Source organism: Jaculus jaculus, chromosome 1 (assembly GCF_020740685.1).
Source record: "Jaculus jaculus isolate mJacJac1 chromosome 1, mJacJac1.mat.Y.cur, whole genome shotgun sequence".
Taxonomy (NCBI): domain Eukaryota; kingdom Metazoa; phylum Chordata; class Mammalia; order Rodentia; family Dipodidae; genus Jaculus; species Jaculus jaculus.
In genome coordinates this window covers 281,653,646-281,672,397 of record NC_059102.1, presented here as the reverse complement: position 1 = coordinate 281,672,397, position 18,752 = coordinate 281,653,646, and the positions used below count along the sequence as shown (strand labels likewise).

At 38.5% G+C, this 18,752-nt stretch overlaps 1 protein-coding gene across 2 annotated transcripts in view; it reads right to left on the bottom strand.

Annotated features, from left to right (window-relative positions):
• Window positions 1–14,142, bottom strand: part of Kcnt2 (potassium sodium-activated channel subfamily T member 2) — a 365,450-nt gene extending 351,308 nt beyond the window's left edge. For both annotated transcript variants that reach the window (XM_004659523.3, XM_004659524.3), the window contains exon 1: window positions 13,611–14,142. In XM_004659523.3, the coding sequence (XP_004659580.1) occupies window positions 13,611–13,705 (95 nt within the window). In that variant the 5' untranslated portion in view covers window positions 13,706–14,142. The remainder of the gene's footprint in view (window positions 1–13,610) is intronic.
• Between the last annotated feature and the right edge of the window lie 4,610 nt (window positions 14,143–18,752).

Below are 18,752 nucleotides of genomic sequence, written 5' to 3'. Positions count from 1 at the left end.
TTTAATCTGTTTCAAATAAGAATATACATATACACACAAAAATCTTTGTCTTACTTGTTTTTCTACCTTTTTTTTTAAATTTAATTTATTAGTTTTCTTTTCAGTGTCTGACTATTCATTCTCTACTGCCAAATGAACAATGGTCTGGATCTAAAGGAATAAAAAAGACTAACTTCAAAAGAAAAATATTACTTTCTTCTAGCACTGGCCATTACAATATTAGTCTATGAGCATGGGAAACACATGTGATTTTTCTGCCTAGAAAAATTATTATGCTTGCTGGGCGTGGTGGTGCACGCCTTTAATCCCAGCACTTGGGAGGCAGAGGTAGGAGGATCACCATGAGTTCAAAACCACCCTGAGACTACATAGTGAATTCCAAGTCAGCCTGAGTTAGAGTGAGACCCTACTTTGAAACCCCCAAAAATTATTATGCTTGTTTGCATTTTGTCCTTTCTATTGTTTATAAGACATTAAATAATATATTTGTATGTTATTAACATGGTTGGTAAACACAGTAGATTCTGATTTTCTCCCTTGTACTTAATGTCTCTCAAACCTTAAAATCTGTATAGCTTGGATGATATATCAGTAAAATTAAAAAAATTAACAAAATTCTTTTAACTTGGTATAAAGATTAACAATGTATGAAACATTCATACAATGTTTGACACAGAGTAAACTCTTTGTAATTGTTCACTGACAGGAATATTCTCATCCACTGTCCTTCTATTGTCTGTATTTTCCATGGCAATTGGTAAAATAACACATGGAGTTGTTTGTGGGGAAAACATAAAATGCTAAAACTTTCCATCTATAATTTGCCAATATAATCACCACATAGCTTGGCAATGACTAAAGTCATGGCCATCACTCCTTAATGGAACCTGTACAGCTTGCTTATCACCCAATCTGATTCCTAGGGGATTGTTATTTCCATTTCTGACGGACCTGAAACAGCAGGCTGTCCATTACTAAACCACACATCTGGGCTCTGTTATTTATAACTGGTGGTTTATAATATGTGGACAATGTACAACTTTTCCCACAGGGAGTTAACTGAGGTTGAAATGTGTTAATCTGCTTTTATCCCTATTCACACAGTGATTTACAAGATGGGTTAAGTGTGCCCTTGTAATAACAATTTGTCAGTATGATTCTGTGTATGTCAGGTATGAAAAAGTCAAGTAAACCAATCCTTTATTTCTTAGAATCACTGTTTGTTTGTTTGTTTTTACTTTGTATGTAATGTCCATTTCTTACACATATTTACATACTGTGAAAGTGGAAAGTAATACAACTCTGAGTTCAAGGGATGCATACACACCCTGAAATGGTTCTCTATTTTAAAGGAACTGCCTAATTGCAAAAGGGCCAAAATTGCCAAATCACAGTATACATGACAGATCACATCAGACTCTGAAGAGGAAAAGAGACAAATAGAGGAACACAAGACCAGATACAGAATGTACAGTATTTGCTGCAGAACAGTGGGAAGCAATATTCTGGAATGTTTTTCTAAGACTAGTGAAGAACTGAAGGAGTCCTGCATATTTTTTTTATGTGCTTCTGTTTAAAAAGCCAACATTCCTCTGCTTCATAGATGTTCTGCAATGGAGGTGTAGTGAAATCTTTGCTGTTCACCAGATGTAATGTTTTAGTTCCTTACAAACAGGGTTGAGGGGAAGGCATGCAAAAACTAACATTGCCCAGCAAGTACCTCATGAACTAGACAATAAGATGGATGGGAGGGCGGGGAGGGAATCAAAGGGTGGAAAACAGTAATCCGGACCCAAACGGCAATGGTACCATAAAATTCTACTTCCTAAAAGACAGACCAAATGACTGAACCTTCACTAGTCCCTTACAGGAAACACCTGAACCACAAGACACTGAAGAGGGTAGGATTAAGACTGACCTAAATCTCCTACATCTTCCTTCCCTCCCTCTCCCCCTCTCCCCTCTATCTCTCTCCTCTCTAACTCTTGTATATTAGTTATGTTTTCCTCAATTTCTTAGTGGGCACTGACCTGTAACCCCCACTTCCAGCTTGGGCCTACAATCCACAATGAGCTTTTGATCAGAGAAACCTATAAGGTTTCCCAAAACAATGACAGACTTCTGTCAGAGTAATTGATGACCCACCAAAGGCCAGTGGTAAGACCCTATTGTGGAAGACTCCATACGCAGCTGACACGCAAAATGGAATGACATGGCTGGAAGCCAGGAGAGAGTCAGTCCCCAGACAGTCAGCGTGTCTAGTGCCAGAAGGCGCTACATAGGTGACTGGGGGAAGTGACCACGATCTGTCCAAGCAACACATTGTTTAACCTAAGTAGCAACAATTAACCAGATGTGATACCCACACAAGTGCAATAGTGGCACACAGCCATGGTGAGGAATCAATTGCTCTTGATTTGGCTAACTGATCCACTCAGTGGTACTAGACCCTTAGCTGGAGCTGGGAAACAATTCAGAACCATACCCAAACACAAGCCCACTCTACAATATCAAGCTACCATCAATCATGGGGTATAAGAGGGCCTACACCTATCAAACTGTCTATCAAAAAAGAAGTGTTATCTCAATTTTCTGGGTGCTAACTTACTCTCCGTTGGAGAATCTGCTTCTCTTTTCCAGATAGATGCAGATCCAAAGAAGAGAGCTGCCCCAACATACCTCAGAAGGGGCCCAACTGAAACTAAGGACAACTGGCGAAATAAGCAAGGGTGATGTTTTCCTGTGAACTGGATACCAGCACAAAGGGGAAGGAGATCAATGCAGAGAAAAATCAACTCCTACCAAATCAGAGAGCCAGAGCCTCAGAGGCCCTCAACACCTCAGCACTGAAGCAGACCAAAAATGAACCCAACATGGCTCAGGGAAATCTTGCGGAAGAGGGGGCGGAAAGAATGTCAGAGTTACATGTTGGGTCATGATTTTCAGAGACATTTATCATACTAATAACTGGGGGCTAAATCCACAATGCACGACCCATTTTCAATAACAAGGAGGGTCTAATGGGAGGGGGTAGATCACAGATGAGCCTAAATAATGGTACCAAACTGCCTGTATTTACTGAAAAGAAAACTAATAAATCAAATTTTAAAAAAAAAGACAAAAAAAAAACTAACATTGAAATTTTGAAACAGCAGCAGAGTGAGTGAATTTTATTTTTTGCTCATTGTTGTTGGTTTGTAAAAAAAAAAAAAATCCCCTGTGTAATTATTGTGAACACTTTGCTTTGTGGTCACTGTAAACATTTGGTGGGGGGACAGGGAAGAAAGTAATGGTCCACATGTCCCTGGCATTTGTTCAGAGCAGTATGCAGAATGTAATGTTCTTTTATAAGAAACATTTTATGATTTTTAAAATAAATTTAGTGAATCTAAAAAAAAAAAATGCAAGTCTGCTGCCATCCACTGACCCTGAAGTAAACCAAACTTACCTGTGTGTTTCTCATTCAATTTTCCTCACTGTTTCTGTCTCTCAGAAAACATGAAGCTAAGCAGAATCAATTCAAAGTTCAATTCAAAAATATGGAAAGAAATCCCACTATTTTGGTGTTCCAACTGATCTTCCATCCCACATCCCACAGTATATTTGTCTCATTTCTTTACAGAAACTAGAGCTTTCTAGGAATAATCTCTTCACCTACAACTCTCCAGCCATCTCCACTTCTCAGTAGAAAGAAAACTAAGTCTAACACTAGTGCACTAACAGATTTAGTTTACATTAATTTTTTTCTCCCAAGTATGTGAAGTATTCCTGCTCTAAAATTATCCTACATCTCAATTCTCTTGATGAGTCAGTTCATTCTACTTGTACCTAGAGTCATAGTCAGAATTTTCTAATCTGTACCATTATCCCTTTTATATGACCAAATGCAAAAACTCCCATGTCATTTTAAGTGTTTCTTTCCTTCATTTGTCTTTAGCATGTGCATCAGCCCTTTTCTACACCAAAAGTATGCGATCAAATATCAAGTGGCTTGAAGTCTTCTAGTATTCAGGTACTTGGATAAATAATAAAGCCAAATGAACATGACAGAGCGTATGTTAGTGATCTAAGTAGTAAGTCATTACATGACATGTGATGGAACCTCAACTCCCAAGTCATCATTTTGGCTCATCAATACATAAATGCTCAATTACTTAAGAGAGCTATTAAAACTCTCTCTCTCTCTCTTTTTTTTTTTCCCCCAAAGTAGGGTCTTCTTCTAGTCCAGGCTGACCTAGACTCACTCTAGTTCCAGGCTGGCTTTGAGTTCATAGCAATTCTCCTACTTCTGTCCTCTGAAAACTGATATTAAAAGATAGCTTGGTCTACAGAATGAGACCTTATCTCAAAATTTAATAAATAAATAACAACTGATTTATTTTCATGTCCATAAAATAACCAATCAAGGATTGTCAAAAAGTGAAAGTAATTGTTATTTTAGACCACTGTCTTTGAGCTTGATTTACTTTTGCAGAGAAAAATTTAATTATCAATCTAAAACAGAAAATGGATAAATTTAAAGAAATGATTTTGATGAAGGACATTAAATATTTCATAGAAAGAGCAAGACTAACTTCATTGGACACTGTAAGTACATAAGGCAATTTGTCAAATTATACTGGAAAATGCATTTTATCACATTGTCTAAGAATAACTGATAAGCTTGGTGCATGTGGTGGTTTGATTCAGGTGTCCCCCATAAACTTAGGTGTTCTGAATGCTAGGTCCCCAGCTGATGGAGATTTGGGAATTAATGCCTCCTGGAGGGAGTGTATTGTTGGGGGCAGGCTTATGGGCTTTATAGCCAGTTTCCCCATACCAGTGTTTGGCACACTCTCCTGTTGCTATGGTCCATCTTATGTTGGCCAGGGGGTGATGTCCACCCTCTGCTCATGTCATCGTTTTCCCTTGCCATCGTGAAGCTTCCCCTCATGTCTGTAAGCAAAAATAAACCTCTTTTTCCCAGAAGCTACTCTTGGTTGGGTGATCTCTACCAGCAATGCGAACCGGACTGCAACAGTGCACAAGTAACATGACAGTGGCAATACATAAATACACTAATAAGAAACAGATGAACCACCCATTGCAAAATGACTGTTGAATTTCTGGAAACATTTTCATATACAAGAACGTGAATGGTAACATCCAATAAAAATACTGAATTAACTGTTGACATCAGTATGAAAGTAAACCTGTGATCCAGCTGCTGGTACATGTTATTGACTATATTATTTTAGATTAATTTTTCTTTTATATACTATATTTTTCCTTAATTTGTACTCTGTATTTTACATACATATTTAAAATTCTTTGTTGTGTTTTTTTTTTTTTTTGCAGATGTTGAGTTGCACTATGAATGGAGAAAGGAAAGTATATTTTAATCATTTTGATATGATAATCAAATAAGTTAGAATCATTACCTTGGTCACTCTTTTGAATATGTTTTGCACACATCCTAAGAACTGTGCTGACACTGCAGGTACTGTTTAGTGGCAAGTATAATATTTCTAGAATGACATAAATTTTATTCAGAAAATGAGATAATATTCTAACCTTCCCTCCCAATTAACTTGAAAAAGTCATATTTCAATTTATGACATAAGAATTTATCAAATAGAAAAAAATAATATCTGGTTTATATAAAATGCTAATCTCCAAATTTTTAGTAACTATTGGAAAACAACATCAATGCATTTTTCTGTATTTTATGTATGATACTGTGTATTTTTAAAGTCAGTTTTAACAACAATACAAATTTTAGTTTTTAAGTTTTTAATGTTATCATTTGTACTTTGAGAAATGCATACATTTAATCAATGTAGATGTCCCAACAGACTCAATTATCCCCTCCCACCTCTGCTGAGCCTCTTCTTATCCCCACCCCAGACCAGTGGTAGAGACACTACAGAACACTCCCTCTCCCCCTCAAAGTCAGTAATGACCATTAATTCCTCAGTGAAGGGGAGGTCTCATGAGCCCCTTTTCAATTCATGAGGAAATGTTTATTTGATCTATCTTATCCACATTTTGTGCAGTTAGTTAACCGCAGTTGTGAGTTTGAGTACAATGACCATGTACTATCCTGAGGAGAATCCTGCAGCACTCTTCTCTACCCTTCGGTTCTTAAATACTATATTCCTTGAACCTTGGAGAGGGTGATAAAGATGTCCCCAGTAGGACTGACCACTCAGAAATCACTTATTTTTAGCACTTTATCCAATTATGAGGCTCTACATTAACCACCACACACTACAGAAACATACTTCTGGGGGCTGGAGAGATGGTTTAGCAGTTAAGGTACTTGCTTGCAGAGCCAAATGACCCAGGTTCAATTCCCCAGTACCCACATAAAGCCAGATGCACAAGGTGCTGCATGTTTCTGGAGTTCATTTGCAATGGCTATAGGCCCTGGAGCACCCGTTCCCTCCATCTGTATCTGCCCCCCCAATAAATAAATAAGTAAATAAGATATTTAAAATAAAAACATACTTGGACCAAGGTTGAGGAGCAGAACTAATCTATTGGTATCAATAACAGCATTTAGAAAGCAGTTTAACAATACTTTAGCAAAATAGCGGTAGTATGTATAATTCCTATAATACAGAATATTGACAATGCCTTTGGTTGCCCACCAAAGCTGAATGTTAAGACCCCATTGCTGACGACAATACAGCCTTTGGTTGTGAGATGTAGAGAAACCAAGATGGAACTGAGCTGAAAATCTTCCCTGCTGGCTAGCTTTCATAGTGCCTGTAGGTACTATAGAGGCTGCTCTAGGAGAAAATTCAATGGTCTGATCCAGCGATGGACCCTATGTGCTACAATACTGACCCACTGAGCAAGATGTACCCAAATACTGCAATAATGGATGACTGTTTTAGCAGTAACCAACCACTTTCTGGTTGTATTGCAGGCCCACTTTCTAAGCAGGAAGTCATACCTGGTACTGTAAAACAAGTCAAGTGCTCATGGCTGGGGAGGCCACAGTTTCTAGTTTTTTCTAGTTTTTTGCCTTATCTGTAGCAATTTCTCTTGGAAAATTGATGTTGAGAAGTAAAGCATAATAGTAGCACTCACTATTAATTTTTAATGGACAATTTTCATGCATGTCTTAAAACATACTATAATTTGATTACAATCCCCTTACATTGTCCTCTTAGACCCGACACTCTCACCCTTATTCCACTGAAAAGACTCCTCTTTCTAAGTATTTATTCTCCTATTTTGATGTGCCATTCTTTTTAACACCAATATTGTATGGGCCTTGTGCAGCATGGATTGTGATTTAACTCATGATTGCATCAATCATTCATAATTGGAGGAGAGTTTCCCAAAGTATTTCTCCCACCATCTGGACCTTAAATTCTTTCTGCCCCTTTATTCATAATGTTCCCTGATTCCTGGCAGGGGTGACAGGAATCATCCATGTTGAACACTCAACTGTCACCACTTCTCATCACCATGACGTCTTGGGTCTCCTCAGAAATCACCATTGCCTACAGTGGCGGTTCCCTCTCAAACTATTCTTAAAGTATGTTTAATCATCTGAAATTTAAAGCTTGTTGGGAGCTATAGAGCAAAAGCCTCTCCATTTTGCCTGGGCCTGCTCATAAACTGACTCATTACTCAGAAAGCTGGTCCATCCAGCTTTCTGTAAGGTACTTCTGGAACCGGTCAGCAGACTGCTTACAGAATCTTATCTTTTGCAAAAAGCCAGTTTATGGTCAGGATGTGAAACCTGGTGCAGTCAGGATGTTAAGCCAGTTGGGCAAGATTAGATGAACACCTCATTACATCCCCTCTAGGTTTCCTGACAACTCCTTGCCCTGGCCATGTCCCCTTCCCCCTACAACCCTATATAAACCTACATGTAAGAATAAACTCGCGAGGCTGTGACAAATGTCTAGCATGGTCTCCTTCTTGTGTCTGTTTGCCTACTTTCATTCAGGTTGATTTTCACCTTGCTTTTTTGTTCAACTCCCCGCTGGCCAGAGCAAAAGCTTCGATTTTTTATAATAAAATACTATTGTTAAAAATAATGTGTAATTTATTATAAGAAACAAAATTTATGTGTCATAAAAATGCCCTATATGGCAATGCAGAGACCCCTCCCATTATTTAATTTTACTATATACAGTAATATACTTAATAGTGTAATACCTAAAATTTTCCATACTCTAAAATATATTCAACTACTTTTCCTATTTTATAAATAAGTTTGATGTTGCTGATTTAATGAATTGTACTCTCTTCAAATCTTTCTATGGTGCTAATCAGAGGGCATTTGCTCACATTACTTTTAAATGTTACCTATATTATAGGAAAGGTATATTTAAAATTACTGTAATTGAAACAATGGGCCTCATATTTGAAATCAAGAATTATCTTTATTAAATACATGGCCTACTCTTCTATGACTACAACTAAGAATTGTCCATTAACACCAAAAAGAATTATGACAACTTATCAGTATCAAGTATATTGTGTTCAAAAACTTTAACATTGTTTGTCAGGATGAAGGAGAAGGTTTTGAATTAACTTCACGAATATGTTTAAAACCTAGGTTTATCAGTGTTCAACTGCAGGAGAGTACCCTATATCTTTATTGCTTTACAAATCATAGCACTATTAGATAGAAAACATTGCCTTTTTAATGCAAAACTGAATCTACATATCATAGAATGGTTTCTGAAACAAGTCAGTTTGATTCTGTCTTCACCAAGAGGAGATTCAATCATAGAATAAGAATGGACACTCATGTAAATATTACATTCAAAACATCTGAAGTCTTCTCTAATATGATGACATCATCATCTTTATTGTAAAGCCAGTGCTGAATATACCATATACAAATGACACAAGATTTTCTTGACACCATAAAATGGAAATTTTACTAGGACATCATCATAGCATAAACAATACTGGCACTTTTCTTGGGACAATTCACCTCTAATTATATCAGAAATACTATTTCATACTTCTTTATATGTTTTTCTCAAACAGCGTAGTGAAATTGACATATAATAATAATTCAAATATTGGTATGTATAATGGTCATCATACTTATAAAACATATGAAATTGTTTTGTTTTATACTCAAAATGCAAAAAAAAAAAAATTGAATGTGTATGATACGCACAACAGACATCCCCACAGCAAAAGTAATATTCTTATGTGAGAACTCTCAAACTTATTTCCTGGTTTCACAGAACAAATACTAGCTACAATTCTCAGCACTATTATAGCTCTTATGTTATACTCAGAAAGGAGTATTAAAATGTAAGTGAGGGCTGGAAAGATTGCTCAATGATTAAGGCTCTTGCCTGCAAAGCACCCAGGTTCAATTACTTAGCACCCACAAAGCCAGATACACCAGGTAGTGCATGTATCTGGGTTTTGTCTGCAGCAGCTAGAAGCCCTGGTATATCTATTCTCTCTTTCTCTCTTTTTCTCTCTTTCTCTCTCTCTCTCTCTCTCAGTCTTTCTCCCTCTTTCACTCTCCCTCTCAGACAACTAAATAAAAGCATTAAAAATGTAAAGAAGGAGAGGTTTTTAACACTGAGATATTGTATATACACAATAAATTTTCATATGCAACACAGATCTATATTTACAGTATATATATGACATGCCCATTATGTGTGTTGGTGTTGGAGGAAGTGTTATCTATGAAGACAGCATAATAAATTTATAGACCTATCCATCCAAAGAATGGCACAGAAATCTATGGTAAAAAATATATTAATTTCAAGCCAGTTATAATGTATCACACATATAATCCTATCACTTCAGAAGGTGAGGCAAGATTGACATAAACTCAAGGCTAATCTAGGCTTCATAGTAAAGCCCAGGCTATCAGTCTACCAAGTAAGACTCTGTCCAAAAAAATAAAATAAAATAAGTTCAGTATCCTACTTGGTTCATCAATATTTTTATTTCCTCTTTAGCAAAACCTTTATGAATCTATCAAATGCCTCACTTATTTTCACAGTGTGTCCACCTAAGGTTTATCTTAACATTCTTTTTTTTTAAATTTTATTTATTTATTTATTTGAGAGCGACAGACACAGGGAGAAAGACAGATAGAGGGAGAGAGAATGGGCGCGCCAGGGCTTCCAGCCTCTGCAAACGAACTCCAGACGCATGCGCCCCCTTGTGCATCTGGCTAACGTGGGACCTGGGGAACCGAGCCTCAAACCAGGGTCCGTAGGCTTCACAGGCAAGCGCTTAACCGCTAAGCCATCTCTCCAGCCCTATCTTAACATTCTTAAAATGAAGAACATGTCAGAAAGTGCCTATTGTCCCACAGCTATAGTCAAAGTTCTTCACTATTTCTAGAATGTCACTAAATAGAAAAGATGGCCATTTTCTTCATAATCCTCCACAATCCATCCTTAAAGTATGATTAAAGTATAGGAAGTATATTTAGAAATTGTCAGCCAGACGTGGTGGTGCACGCCTTTAATCCCAGCACTAGGGAGGCAGAGGTATGAGGATTGCTAAGAATTCGAGGCCACCCTGATACTACATAGTGAATTCCAGGTAGGTCTGAGCCAGAATGAGACCCTACCTTGAAACACCAAAAAAAAAAAGAAGAAGAAGAAGAAGAAGAAGAAGAAGAAGAAGAAGAAGAAGAAGAAGAAGAAGAAGAAGAAAAGAAAAGAAAAGAAAGAAAGAAAGAAAGAAAGAAAGAAAGAAAGAAAGAAAGAAAGAAAGAAAGAAAGAAAGAAAGAAGGAAAGAAAGAAATTGTCTCCAGAACAAAATAGTAAGGCAAGCCGGGCGTGGTGGCTCACGCCTTTAATCCCAGCACTCGGGAGGCAGAGGTAGGAGGATCTCCAAGAGTTCGAGGCCACCCTGAGACTACATAGTGAATTCCAGGTCAGCCTGAGCCAGAGTGAGACCCTTCCTCGAAAAACCAAAAAAAAAAAAAAAAAAATAGTAAGGCAGAGGTGTTTCAGAAGCTAGTAAAGCTTGCATCACTCAATCCTTTTGGATATAATATAAAACACAATTTAAATTTTATCACCCAAGGAGAAAGGAGCAAATATATTTATGTAGCAAGTCCACTTTGCTCGGTGGTACTCTGGCATCCTCTCCAACACCCTGGCTTAGTATACTCCTAGAAATTGTGAACCAAAGGTATTCACAGAAAGTGGCCTAAGAACATGAACAGAGTACTTACAGCAACTGGCTACTCCATATGAAGGAGTGTGTCAGCTTCATCTGAGTAAGAATTGAGTCAACAAAGTTAGCTGAGTAGTATACAATTGTCACTCAAACTTAATTGAAAAGAGGAACATGACTTTATTTACTACACATAAATTTAGGATCATGAAAAGAAGGAATGGGTGGGAGAGAAGCAAGGAAGATGAGAAAGAGAGAAAGAAAGAGAGGGGATGCAAAGTGTGCATTAGAGGGAAAGAAAGATAACAATGTTTAATGAGCACGTAAGCTATGCAAGGTGCCTTAGAAATATGCTTAAGAATCCAAGTGGATTAAGTGGGGACAATTTAAAGAGTTTCCTTTTTTGGTTCTAAAGTGTCTTTCAGGAATTGGAGTTAAGGAGAACTGAGCCTGAGTTATTTGAGATACTATGTTTGGTTTCAATTTCCAGTATCTCAATTTCTTAGTTCCTAGTTACCTAGTGTTCAGGAACTGTATGAGGACTGATTGAGACAGCATGTGTCACAAGTAAAGCACTTGGCAGTCTCAGTGGCAGTTGTTAGTCTTGTCCTACTCTTGTCATAATCGTATGAGGTAGACTTGATGAAGTACACATCCCTTTATACAAACAAGATTACTGAATCACATAACATCCAGATGACTTTCCCCATACCAATTAGCTACAAAGGATGTAAGCAAAAACCTAAAATCTGAGTCTTTATAAGTTCTTGATTTCAAAGGTTGATAGAAACTACAAACCCAAACAAAATATTAATTTCATGAAGCTACATATCAGTTAGAACTTTAAAAATATTTGGTCATCTTTACATGATATTTAAAATATAAATGTGACTCGATTTTTAAGTTAAAGTTGGGCACCAAAACATAAAAATGAAGTAAATGACAATGCAAAACTTTTAAAAGTAACATTGAATAAATCTGGAAGTGTTCAATTCATCATAATTGTTAATTATTGAAATATTTTTTCAAAATCTTTATAAAAATGAAGGCAATCATTTGAACAATTTGCATTTTGGTATATTTCAAATGAAAATTCAACACTGTTATCACTATGTCCAAAATATGTTGTAGGTACTCAACCCACCTCATACTTTCTACTTTTCCTAATATTCCTACTTTTTCCTAATATTTCAATGCTAGATGATCCTGAGGTCCTGAAATAAACATGAATTCAATCACCAGATGAACTCAAGTAGAATAGTTTATCAATTAGCGTAACAAAGTTGTTTAAATATTCACTTAATTATCTTTGATTAACACCCTCTTTTACAAGCATGTGTGCTAATAACTCAGGTATTTGGTCTTTAAATATTTAAACAACATAAATGTTTTATCCTGAAAATTATTAAATTGAAATTATATCCTACTTAAGACATCCACCCATGTCCCTTTAAATTACTAGGATGAGGCCAACCAAGATGCTCATAGCTGAAGTCCACGACGAAGCACCCAGTGTACTGGCACTAGATTTGTCCTGGGCACTGAGAGGTAAGTGCAGAGGGGATTTCAGATGGATCCAATAATGCACAATTTATTTAATCCAAAAGGAAGATTAATGCCAAACTGAACTTCATGGGAAGATTTCAACTAACTTGAGAGCTTAGTTGTATATATTACCTAAACACAAGAAAGAGTGTCATGTGATATAGGAAATGCCATTCCAGAAAACACTGAATTCAACAATACACAAAATGTACATTTTTATCTAAAACAAATATAGCCAAAGGAATTTTGTAAGGTTAAGTACTACAGCAGGGATGAGACGCATGAGCACTTCTTTTCTGATAGTGAGTACCCAACTTTGGAAACTTAAGTTTCAATTTTGAGTCGATACTATTTAAGTTAAAATATATTCATTATAGAAAGGTTGCATTAAGCTGTACAAACACTGTTGCTAATAACTCACGATTTCCTGTTCAATAGATGTTCTATTCCCATAGTTGTCATTTTCACTAACTACCTGTTACATATTTAAACCAACCGCCCACCTGAAACTCCAAAGGATTAAACATCAGGAAACTTCAAGTGGCAGACACCTAGTCAACACTGGTGAGGAGTCAGATGTAGGTGCAGGAGTTCCTAACATAATTTGTTAATTAACTTGGATACATTTATGAGGCAGATTAACCATGCCAAAGGAAAATAATGAGGAACAGTTGGCACTGATAACCGCGTGTCATTTGGATGTAATTGTACCTCCCTTACCAGCGTTCTGCATAACCAAGGAAAACGCAGACAAAGAATTACCGAATAAATGCAATAATTGCATTGCAAGAATAAGAAAGTGCAAAGGAAAGGAACCAAAATGGAGAGACATGGAGTCTCTTTCCTCGCCCGGTGTCAGGGTCTCCCTCCAGGGCTCTTTTCTTCCTCCCCTTTCATCCCCTGGACAGCAGTATTCAGGGACGGCAGCACCATCACTCACCTGTCGTCGTTTTGCCATCCTTGGTCCCCTAGCAGCAGATCCCGGAACCTGTACCTGGGAGGCAGAGGAGGTACTTCGCTCTCCAAATCAACCATCCTTCCTCAGGGTGGGCAACATCCAACAGGGGATGGAGGACAGGAGGGAGTGGAGGCAAACGCAGTGGAGTGGAGGGAGGTGACCAAGATGCTATGGTGAAGAGAGGGTTGGGAGAAGGAGAAGGGGGCTCGGAGGGGGAGGGGGTCGCTCGCCGGAAGCTGAGGCTGGAAAGGGGGCTGGCTCGTCTTTCTCGAGGGTGTGATGGGGATGATGCAAACCAAGCCCAGGAGCAAAAGTCTGGCTCTGACTAGACCCAGCGCTGCCAAGGAACCGCCCCCAGGTTCGGCGCCGCCTCTGGTCCCTGGGACTGGGGGAGGCGGGAATGCAAAAGTTACTTCGCCGACAAAAAAGAGAAAAGATCGCGCGGTGCCTAGAAAGAGGGCAGGTGGTGGGCGTGAGAGGCGCGCGATGGCGAGGCACTTTCCTAAAAGGCAGGTGGCACCGGCTCCTGCCCGGGCATTCCTGGCCGCAGGTCCCTCGGGCGTGCACCCGGCACAGCCGCGGAAGGCGGGAGCGCGAGGCGGTGGGTTTCGGCCCCAATCGTCACCCAGCCGGCCCTGGGCGCACCAGTCCTCGGGAGCTGTCGCTGGAGGCCCAGCCCCTGAGCCTCCCCCTCATTAGCATAGCTCAGTGACGGCATGGGGGTGCCTTGGGGATAACCAATGGGGACGAGCTCATTAGCGGATTCCGAGGCTGCAGACCCTTCTTTGGGAAGGGGGATGCTGTGTCTTTAGAGGCCTCCAAGGTGCCCTCAGTCCCTTCGCTTTGGTCTTTGGGTCGCTGAGCAGAAGAAAACACGAAGCTCGGTGGGGAATCCCTGCTCTCAGCCCCAGGAAAGTCCCCCCACCTTTTTCCCCTGGCATTCAGAAAGAAGAGAGGTGTTTCCCTGGTCTGAGGAAATCGCAGGGCCCCTTAAGCCGTAGCTGCCAAGAAACGTTTAGATAAAGACTGGGAAAGCTCCCTGTGACTCAGGACTGCAGCTGCCCAGGCCAGGAGCTGCACCTCCATGGGCTTCCTGGCGGCAAGACCCGGGTGCAAGGACGCCACCAGCAATGGTTCACAGGGTCACAAGACCAAAGGAACTCCAGAGTCCAGAACTTGATTTTTCTCAGCACCCGGTGCTGTGCTTATCTGAGCCCTGCTACCCAAGCTCGACTTCCGTTTGCACATACTTCCTTATTCCTTCGGGGATAGATTCTTTGGGGTACTTGCAAACGTAAACCAAAAATAAAGCCACCTGTAAGATTGCACCTCAGGAAGCAAGATACTGCCACACCGTCCCTTGCCCTGGCTTAGGAATCTCACAGATTGCTTGGGGGATCCTGATACAACATGGAAATCTGTAATCAAAGAACTTACAAAGAGAAATACCTCAAGTTGGGGGTCACAGGACGCAAGAAATTAACTAGGCATTCTGTGTCCCTTTGCTATCTGCTTACGATAACCCCAGAGTTATGCTCTTCATCATGAAACATTATTTAGCACAGATCTTTACAATTATTTTGTAATCACTACATGATTAGTTTCTTGGATCTATGAAGGTTTTAAAATAATGTTTCTAGTTAATGTTTATATTGTATCAATCTTACTGCATATCTGGATTACTCAAAATACTGAAGCATTTACAATGATTGATGTAATTGACATAAGAAAGAGGACATTAAAAAAGAAACAGAAATGGAATAGCTATTGAGCGCTACACTCCCAATATCCCTGGGTAAAAAAATAAATAAAATAAAATAAACACATAAAGTCACATTTTAATTGAGAGCTGGCCATCTCACTTTTGTAATTTCTGGTCATCTTTGCTACTTGGGTTTAAATGGCCAGATAACAGGATAGAATAGAGCGACTATGTTGAACAGAACAAAGAAGGCTAGGAAGAGATGCCACAGTGGTTAAAGTTGCTTGCTTGCAAAGCTTGTCAAACCAAGGTTCAATTTCTCCATACCCACATAAAGCCAAGTATACAAAGTGGTCCATGTGGCTGGAGTTCATTTGCAGCTGAAAGAAGCCCTGACACACACATGCTTTCTCTCTCCTTTTCCCTTTCTCCATCTCTTTTTCTTCTTATTTTCCATCTTCCCCATCTCTCAAATAAATATAAACAATAGGGGCTGGAGAGACTGCCAAATGATTAAGGTGTTTGCCTGCAAAACCTAACAATCTGGGCTTGATTCTCCAGTACCCATGTAAAGCCAGACGCACAAAGTGGCACATTCATCTGGAGTTTCTTTGCAGCAGCTGGAGGTCCTGGCACACTGGTTCTTTATCTCTCTCTTTCTCCCTCTCTCTCCTTGCAAATAAATAAATACCATTTATATTGAAATTGTGGGCATCAAAATTTAAATGTATAATTGTGAAATCTTTTTGTTAGATTGTATTTTTTTCATTGTTTGTAAACAGACTATTTTTTCTAGTTCCCTCCCCTGTCTTTCCACACTTTCATTCCTCTTTGTTTCTTGTCATGTCAAGTAATCCCCTGCTGTAAAAATTCATTTTCCTCTTCTACTCTTTAACTTGGTTTCTCTTTTCAGCGCATGCTTTCAATCATGTCTCATCTGGAATTTTTCTCCCTTTGTATTTGAAACTTCTATTCCACTGTAAGATTCAATTTTTTTGAAATAAATTTAAACTTGGTTCAGTACATTGCATTTATATATAATGCAATACTGGCCAGTATTCTTGCTTCCTAATCCACATCCAGTACGGATTACAAGCAAGAGAAACGGTCACAAGAATACAGATGTACAAAATTTATCAAAAATCTTCTGAATAATTATGTTATTAAAGATTGTAGGGCTGGAGAGATGGCTTAGGGTTAAGCTGCATGCCTGTGAAGCCTAAGGACCCTGGTTCAATTATATAGGTCCCACGTAACCCAGATGCATATGGTGGCACATGCGTCTGGAGTTCATCTGCAGTAGCTAGAGGACCTGGCATGCCCATTCTCACTCTCCCTCCTCCTTCTCTTTGCCTCTAATAAATAAATAAAAATAAAATCTTTTAAAAAATTGTAAACAATGAGAATTAATAAATGATTCCTAAATTAATGAAATTTTAATTGTATTTTCTAGACAACATTTGAAGATACCTTTCTAATAGCTTCTTACTTGAAAAACAATTTTCCCTTTACAAAAGTTCAGGTTTCCTGTACATTGATTGGCTATACAAATGTTTTAACATACAATGAAAAGATTAATTCCCATGGTCCTATTAACAATTATGAATTTATTTAGTGATGGAGAGCTGGTTCCAGTGACAACCTGAGGTCCAATCCCCAGAACCCAAAGTTAAGCCAAAGTCTGTAGCAAATATCTATAATTCCAACAAATCTGAGATGAGAAAGGAGGTGGAAGCAGGAAAGCCTGCAGAAGCTAGCCCAGCAAACATAGAGGCAAAAAACAAAAGTAAATTTGCCTCAAAAAAAAAAAGTGGAAAGTGAGAACCAATGTTCAAGGTTGTCCTCTGACCTCCACAAATATTTCCTGTGCCCACATTCACACGTGAACACAAACACAAACATACACATACATATAGTCAAAAATATTTATAATTTATATATAATGAATATTATAGCAATCATAGAACACGATGGAGAATTTAACCCAAGCAGGTAAATGACAAAGCCCATTGCATAATGTAAGACAATAGCCTGGCAACAGTGTAGCAAGTTAAACAATGGAATGCAAAATTAGAATAAAGGAGTCTATTTGTGAACTCAACGATACTTCAGGTGTAATATGCCCATTGTATGAACTGAGACAGCAGTCATGATCCAGATGGTAACCAGAAGACACATGTGTAGGAATTTGAGGAAATAGATTTACAGGATCTGATAATTGAGAGGTTTGGAGAATTAATATAGAGTGAAGAATCAATGATACTACACAGGCCTTCTGGGATGAGGAAGTAGATGGGTGATTTTTACCATTGGATGAGATAAGAAATCAGAAGTAGCAATGAGTGAGAAATTGACTTTATTAAGAGCCATCTGCAACACATCAAATGGAGAATTATAGGTGTTTGAATACCAGGAGCAAATACTTGTCCACGGATATAAAACTGAGAATCATCAAGATACAAGTGGCTATTGAAACTAAGGAAAGATAAATTTCCTGGGTTGTAAACACAGAGAAAAGAAGGGCAGAGACTGAGTCCATAAGGATGACCAGAAAGCAAAGATAAATCTGTACAACTGGAGCAAATCCAAGCAGAACTCAGCTTCTACTGCTGGACCAGACACAAGTGTTTCTCTATTTTCTTGATTAGTTTTATTCTGTGACCCTTTATGCAAGCTAAAATACATCCAAGCTGAAGAAATAAAAAATTTAATACAAACCTGTCCTACATTCTGAGCATGTCTAGCTATAGAAGCTTTATTTTTATGTCTGCAAATTGAAAATAAGAAGGAGAAAATAGAAAGAGCAAAATATTACATTTGCTCCTCAAAGTCCTAAGATCACAGGTCAGCAACCTGCAGGATGGCCACCCAGAGATTTACTAAAATATGCCTATAACTAAGATAAGTTATCCACATATTTTCTAGATATTTTTTGTCATCTTATCTTAAGATGTTGTCAGTGAGGTGAAATGTGTATACAGACCTTACAATAGAAACTCATCAGGAGACAGTTAATGTCTTACTGTATTAATGGTAATATCCTCTGTCATCTTTTGCTGCTTCCATCTGTCTTCTCACAGCTCTGTCTTGAAAGACATATCTTATTCAGCATAATTCAAAAATATCACATATATCACCTCTGTGATGGGTAACATGATTGTCAACTTAACATGACCAAGAATCGCCTAGGAGAAAAATCTCTGGGCATGTCTGTGAGGGTTATTCTAGGTTGAATTGAATTAACTGAAGTAGAAAGATCTTCCCTTAATGCAGGTAACACCACCCCATGAGCTGGGATCCTGGAATGAATAAAAAGAAAAATGTGTTCTAGCTATCAGGATTTATCTATCTCTGCTTCATTAATGTGACCAACTGCCTTATGTTCCCAACACCATGCCTCCCCCACTATGATAGTCTGTACT